The sequence below is a fragment of the Gracilinanus agilis genome, chromosome 2 (genome assembly GCF_016433145.1).
Source record: "Gracilinanus agilis isolate LMUSP501 chromosome 2, AgileGrace, whole genome shotgun sequence".
In the NCBI taxonomy this organism is placed as follows: Eukaryota; Metazoa; Chordata; class Mammalia; order Didelphimorphia; family Didelphidae; genus Gracilinanus; species Gracilinanus agilis.
This window is the reverse complement of record NC_058131.1, coordinates 647,140,676-647,147,501: the sequence shown is the minus strand read 5'-3', so window position 1 is coordinate 647,147,501 and position 6,826 is coordinate 647,140,676. Positions and strand designations below refer to the sequence as shown.

At 37.0% G+C, this 6,826-nt stretch overlaps 1 protein-coding gene and 1 long non-coding RNA gene across 4 annotated transcripts in view; both read right to left on the bottom strand.

The window, feature by feature from the left end:
- Nucleotides 1–445: 445 nt before the first annotated feature.
- Nucleotides 446–1,955, bottom strand: LOC123236344 (high mobility group protein B1-like). 3 transcript variants are annotated; one of them, XM_044662653.1, is made up of 2 exons: nt 1,130–1,955; nt 446–1,098 (listed from the first exon to the last, which is right to left on the bottom strand). In XM_044662653.1, exons 1-2 carry the CDS (start codon nt 1,658–1,660, stop codon nt 1,036–1,038), a joined length of 594 nt encoding a protein of 197 aa, XP_044518588.1. In that variant the 5' UTR covers nt 1,661–1,955; the 3' UTR covers nt 446–1,035. The 3 variants fall into 3 exon arrangements, with proteins under 3 accessions (XP_044518588.1, XP_044518589.1, XP_044518590.1); XM_044662654.1 differs by having other exon boundaries at nt 446–1,121; nt 1,153–1,955; XM_044662655.1 differs by having other exon boundaries at nt 446–1,140; nt 1,175–1,955.
- Nucleotides 1,956–2,196: 241 nt separating this feature from the next.
- Nucleotides 2,197–6,826, bottom strand: part of LOC123236343 — a 21,593-nt gene continuing 16,963 nt past the window's right edge. The window contains exons 2-3 of the long non-coding RNA XR_006505420.1: nt 5,123–5,220; nt 2,197–2,323 (exon numbers count right to left, since the gene is read on the bottom strand). This is a non-coding gene — a long non-coding RNA (uncharacterized LOC123236343). The remainder of the gene's footprint in view (nt 2,324–5,122; nt 5,221–6,826) is intronic.

Here is a 6,826-nt window from a genome sequence, read left to right as displayed (position 1 = left end):
GATTGAGAGTCAGGCCCAGAGACAGGAGGGTCCTGAGTTCAAATCTGGCCTCAGACATGCGCGAACTGTATGACCCTGGGCAAGTCACTTGACCCCATTGCCTAGCCCTTACCACTCTTCTGCCTTGGAGCCAATATACAGTATTGATTCTAAGATTGAAGGTAAGAGTTAAAAAAAAAAGTATAAGGATGAGCTGGCTAAGATAGAGTTAGTAACAGAATTGTTATCAAGAAAGGAAAGCTGTTAAGTTGGTAAAATTTGAAAGTTGGATTCAAAATCAACTGTAATACAATGCAAAACAGAAAAGAAGAATTAAATAACTTAGCAACTATTTACATAGGTAGTCTCAACTTATACATGGATGAGTCCTTAAGAATCAAATGACATGTTCGTAAAATACTTGGCATAATACCTGACTCATAGTAGGTGCTGTATAAATGTTGGCTATTACTGTCATCTATTATTGTTGTTGCTGTTATTTAGAATCTAAAACACATTTTCCCATTTCCCACCCTCCCAACTATTATAGTAGCTAGGGGTGGAAGTTCAGAGTTTACTTATTTTTTTAATAAAAAAAAATTGTATTTACTTAGAAGTATGCAGAATGTCAACAAAACAACCAACTTTTTTTTTTCTTTTTTTTTTTTGCAATTACAGGGTGGTATTCAGTTAACAGAACAACAATTAGTTCATGTGCTGCATCAAAGACAGCTGAAGATGAAAATGAACTACATCCCCATATATAACTAATTTGTGCTGTGCACCAACAAGAACCTGCTTTAAATTTCCATGCCAATTTACAACTCCCATACTTTACCAGGCATGATTAGTGGCTACTGAAAATACCACTAAAGGACAGGGCTATCTAAAGACACATTCGGTAGTGTGTTAACTATACAAAAAAAGACACTGTATAGTTTAAAAACAAATCTTACACAGCCTTCCATTTCAATTTTTTTTTTCTTTAGAAGGAGTGAGTTGTGTACAGGGGGTTAAATGCTTTATAGACAAGAAAAGAACTGCTCTAGAACCAACTTATTCATTGTCATCATCATCTTCCTCCTCCTCTTCCTCCTTCTTGTCTTCTTCATCTTTTTCCTACTTTTTCTTTACTCTTGATCCTCTCAACTTTGATAAAGCCTCCCCTTAAACTCACATCACTATTTTCTCTAGCCCAGTATGCAACAATATCCCTTGCATACTTTTCCTTCAGCTTAGCTGCCTTCTTTTGATAAGGTCGTTTGTCAATTGCAGCAGTATGATTCCATATTTCTCCCAATCTTTTGGCCATATCTCCAATAGAAAGAAAAGGATTCTCCAATCTGATTTTTGGACGAAATTCAGAACAGAATAAGAAAAATGCTGTAGGAGGCCTCTTCGGTGCATTGGGATCCTTAAACTTCTTTTTTATTTCTCTAAGTGGTATGTATTTTTTCATTTCCCTTTCATAACGAGCTTTATCAGCTCTTGCCATGTCCTGAAATCTTCCTTTCTCTTTAGCTGAGATCATCTTCCATGTTGCTGAGCATTTTTTAGAAAATTCTGAGAAGTTGACAGAAACACCTGGGTGCTTCCTCTTTTGTTCCTCTCGGAAGGTGTGCATAAAGAAGGCATATGAAGATATTTTCCCTCTCGGCTTCTTAGGTTCACCTTTGCCCATTTTTTATTATTTACCTCAGTTCTGCACAGAGTAGCCCAGTGCCTGTCCGGTTCTTAATTCCCAGGTGCTGTTTCTATGGAGCTCAATGTACTGCAATGGCTGTGAGAGCGCGAGCCAGCCAGAGTTTACTTATTGACTAGAAATCATGTGTAGCTTGTGGATAGCTATCCTAAATGCCTCTAAACTGGTCTCCCTTCTTCCAGTCTATCTCTTCTCCAATGTAGTCTTCACACTGTTGCCAAAGTAATGATGAATAATGATTATCATGCTAATTTCCTCTTTAACCTTCTGTGACTTCGTATTACCTAGAAGATAAAATGAAAATTCTATATTTTGGCATTTAAGGACCTCCATCCATGTTCTAACACAAACCTACCTTTCCAGATTTAGTTTATGCTGCTACTTTCTTTTATAATTTCTGGTTCTAGTCAAATGGGACTACTGAATGTTCCCTGATTTTGCCCCACCTTCCATCCCCATAAATTTGTGTTTGTCATCTAGAATAGACTCCTTTTATATTATTGCCTTTTGAAATCCTTTGCTTTTTTCAAGATCAAGTGTCTTCTATGAGGCTTTTTCTGATGGTTCAGCTAGCAGTTACTCATTCTCCCATCTCCCTTCTTATTTGGCTTCTCTGATGTAGGTTGTACTTGGTCTCTTCACCTAAAAGAAAAGTAGGAAGGTGCACAGAAAGGCAATTAGAGTGACTGATGGATACCCACCAATGTAGCCTTTGACAATAAAGGAATTCTATCAACCCCCAACTCATGTCCAGCCTTATGTTAACCTATTAATGACTGGCGCATTCAAAAGCACTTGAAAGCCATTTACCTCAATATACAGCTATTTATGGAAAGCTCTAACTTGCTTTGTCTAACTCAGTATAAAATTGCCTAACATTTAACCTCTGAAAATCAGCCAGAACAAGTCTCTTGCCTAGATAGATCTGGTTCCTATGCTTGTAGTTATGTGTCTGTGGCTTTATTTCCCCAAGCAAGTCCAAAATGGGGACCCAAGATGGCAGCGAAGCATGGTGTACATTTTTTCTACCCTTCTAATAGTATTTCCACTAAATTGGTTTGGTATTATGAGTATGTGAGGGACCAGCATGGACAAGATAGACTCCTTTTATAGATAATATATCTACTACAACCTCCCTAAAATTTCATTTTCTCTTTAAGAAACAAAAATAATATCCATATAGTCTCTGTGGGAGATGCTACTATAACTAGTATTACACTTAAAATTTATAATCATCTGGTTTGATTGAGTAAAAGGAATCACACAGTTTTGGTTTTATAGGCACAACTCAAACAACAGAGAAAGCTATTATGGCTACAGAAATCATTAGCCCTAATTTCTTGACATGCTTTCCTCATCCTTCTCCATACCACTGAGCAAGACCATTAACATAGAGGAAGGAAACAGGGAGATTATAATGGATGTAGGTGTAACCCATTAACATTTTAGTCAGTCAAAAGTTTGATGAAACAGTCCTAATCTATCACATTGTGTTTCTGGACCTGGTACTACCTGTTTTGCCACCTTTGTGTCATCCTGTTCCAGTGTCCTTTGAAGCCATCTTAGATTGAACATTCTCCTTCAACCTCTATCTCCAGTCAATTATCAAGCCCTATTAAATTGCTTTCAAGCTATCTAAAGGTCTTTCTTTCCTTTTTATATTCATTGTCCCCAGCCTGGTCCAGGTTCATTTAGCTAAATAATTCTAAGAGCCTCTTAACCCATCTCTCTTTCTCTGACTTCTCAGTCTATTTTTCTTACATGTTGCAACCAGAATGTGCCAAAACAGTTTTCATTAAATCACTATCTGACTAAAAAAATATCCAACGACCCACCCTAAACACCTTTAATAGCTTCCTGTTACCTGCAGGATAGTTTGTACCCCTTCATCTAGATAATTTCATTTCCTAGGACTCCTTAATTTATCTCTTCTACTCCAGTTAAATCTGGAGACTTAATAACCAATTGAGATCATTCTTACTTTTGTATCTGCCCTTATGAGTTGTTTCTCCTGCATGAAATAAATGCCTGATCTCTCCATTCAGAAGTGATTGTTCCCTTCCACAGGGCCCTTTAATATTTATTTTCTGTAACATTTGTAGAATAGTCATCACGGACTATCTCCTATCATACTAATAAGATGCCATTTATATAGCTTGTTAAGGTATGCACAGTGCTTTTTATATGCTATCTTATTTGAGCCTCCTGACAACTTTGCTTGGGAGGTAAGTGCTGATATTAGTGTCATTTTATAGATGAAGAGAGAGGTTGTATGATTTGCTCAGGGTCACTGGACAGCCAGCAAGTATCAGAACTGTCTTTCTAATTCCAAGCCCTCTCCTCTTTCCACTCTGCCATCTACCTGCCTCTTCCTAATTAATATTCTATCAGCAACTTCTCTGTAGTTTAAAGTCTTAGAATTACCTAGGGGTACCAGAAGAGCAAATGACTTGTCTAGGGTCATGAATACTTAGAACCTGTCAAAAGCAGACTTGCACTCAGGTTTTGGTGATTCCAAAGCCAGTCATCTTACCACAAGGCTTGTATCCTGTATCTTAGAATTTAATCCTCGTTTTATGGGTGAAACAAAGGCCCAGAAATGTAGAATGACTTGTCTGGGATTACTCAATTAAGGAGGTTTGAAACTAGGCTTTCTGAGCTTACATTTCAGTGTTCTACTACCCACACAACAGGGCTATTCACTGAGTACCTGGGCTTGAGCAATCAGAGATCTTTTAAGTACTAAAGTTCGAAGTAGGAGCAAGGGTAGTTCCATTGGATTTTCTTTCATCATTTGGAAAAATGAATTTCAGATAGGGTGGGAAGAAAAGCAACTTGGAATCTTGAAAGCCACCTTGGGCTGTCTGTTTAACAAGCTACTAAGCCTTAGTTCCTTCTACAGTATTGTACAGTAAAACTTTGATGAACAATTCTAACCTGTGTGTACTCAATAAATACTACTTGGATTGGATGATCAAATTAGTTAAAATATGTAAAGCCCTTTACAAACCTTAAAGCTCTGTATAAATGATGTTTTTATTATTGTTGTTATTTACTCCAAGTTCTTGATTAATCCAAAATTAAGAGTGTTCTAATAAGTTAAAATTTTGGGGTATAAGTCACACAAGGACTCCTAATGGTGTTAACATATGGCATATTTATTTGGGGCTGGTCCTCATCTCATACCTTCTTTAAAAATTTTTTTAAACCCTTACCTTTCATCTTAGAATCAATATTAAGTATTGGTTCCAAGATAGAAAAACAGTGAGAGCTAGGCAATTGGTGTTAAGTGACTTACCTAGACTTACACAGCTAAAAATATCTGAGGTCAGATTTGAACCCAGGACTTCTAGTTTTCAGGCCTCGTTTTCTATCCCCTGAGCCATCCAGCTGTCCCTATTCATACCTTCTTGCCCCTGGTTCCACAAAGATCTGACCTACCTACTCTGGCCCATTGTTATTGCTCATTCCTTCTTGTTTTTTCTGGTTCTTAGGTCCATTTCACAGGTGGGCTTCAGTTTTCCCCTCTTTCTTTTTGTCTGTAACAAGCATATAATCCTTTTAAGATACTGTAGGGTTAATTAGTCAATTAGCATTTATTAATCTAATATGTGCTAGGCACATGTCTTAAACTCTGGGGATACAAAGAAAGATAAAAGGCAGTTAATGCTCTCAAGAAGTTCATAGCTCAATAGAGGAGATAACATGCAAACAACTATATACAAACAAAATACACAGAAAAAAATACATATTTGGTATTTGAAGGAAGGCACTGGTGGAGTAGAAAGCATGTTAGAACTGGAACGAGAAGGACCTGAGTTTAAATCCTACCTCATTCACTTATTAGCAAGTCCCTTTACCTTTTAAGAGACTCAGCTTCCTGTGATCTGTAAAACGAGTTCACAGAGTTACTGTGGGAATCAAATGAGATAACATGTAGATGGCTTTGCAAACCTTAAAGTGATATATGAAAGCTCATATTATTTTTGAGGTTATCAATTCGTTTTTATTGTAGGATTCTATAGAGAATAAAAAAATTACAAAATATAGGAACATAAGACTTAATAGTTATCCTTGGTCTTCAGTGTCATGCTAGTGGACCTAGGTTTCATTTTTTAGGGCCTGCTTTTTCCTTCACTATGCAGTTCTTAATCTCATATTGGGAATCTGCTCTTGTCAATTCTTTTATTTCTCTTCTGGCTCCCTAAGCTGGTGTTTTGTTCCAGAAAGTCTAACTCCCTTCTTCTTCCATGAGGAAGACTCCCCTCCTCTGCAATATCTAACTTTCTTTAGACTTGAAGGGTTGATACCAGCGAGTATACAGAAAGTAGGTCCTAGGGCCTAATGGCAGGCAATCAGATTTCTAATAGCTTAAGAGAAAATAATTTACTCCTCAAATGCTTGAATCAGCAAAGTCATTTTAGGTCATTCCCTGACAGTTGTAAAATGAAGGCTAACCAGAAAACTCTTTTAATTTCAGTTCCTGCTGCTGAAAATCTTTCAAACATGCCTACATAATTTAATCCTAGATTCAGGTCTTATAATATTAGAGGATCAACTTTCTGAACCTCAATTAATTGTTCAGTACTGTGGATGTAAATGTTTTGGGAAAGTGTAGTAACCCTTAGAATTTTAAAAATTATTATTAAAAAATGTCTGATAGGAACTATTAAAATGTGCTTTCTCCCAAAAATCGGTCCTTCCCACAAATCTTCTTAATATCTTAACAGAAAGCACCAGTTAACCAAGATTTTTTACTATAACATAAATTATGAATTACCACACTAGAAGAATAAAAATGGGAGGTGAACAAAAAGGCAATGGAGAGAGTGATGGTGAGTCCAAGGTTGCTCTGTATTACCATTGAATGCACGGAGTGGTACAAAAGGGATATATGTGGAACTGTATTATCAGAAAAGGAGGTGGACAAATCTGGTAGTAAAAGCAAGACATAATGACAAAAGTGAGGAAGAACAGGGGTAGGAATGGGGGAGGATTTGAAAATGTCAGCAAATGCACAACTGATGATTATAACTCTGAATGTGAATGGGATGAACTCGCTCATAAAACAGAAGCAAATAGCAGAGTGGATTAGAAACCAAAATCCCACCATATGTTGTCTACAAGAAACACATATGAGGCGGG

What these genes read in the sequence shown, in the direction of transcription:
- LOC123236344 (XM_044662653.1), bottom strand. Translation starts at nt 1,660, where the DNA reads ATGGGCAAAGGTGAACCTAAGAAGCCGAGAGGGAAAATATCTTCATAT. An exon ending in TAAGGGGAGGCTTTATCAAA is followed by an intron (nt 1,099 to 1,129) that starts GTTGAGAGGATC and finishes AAGAAAAAGTAG; the next exon opens with GAAAAAGATGAAGAAGACAA.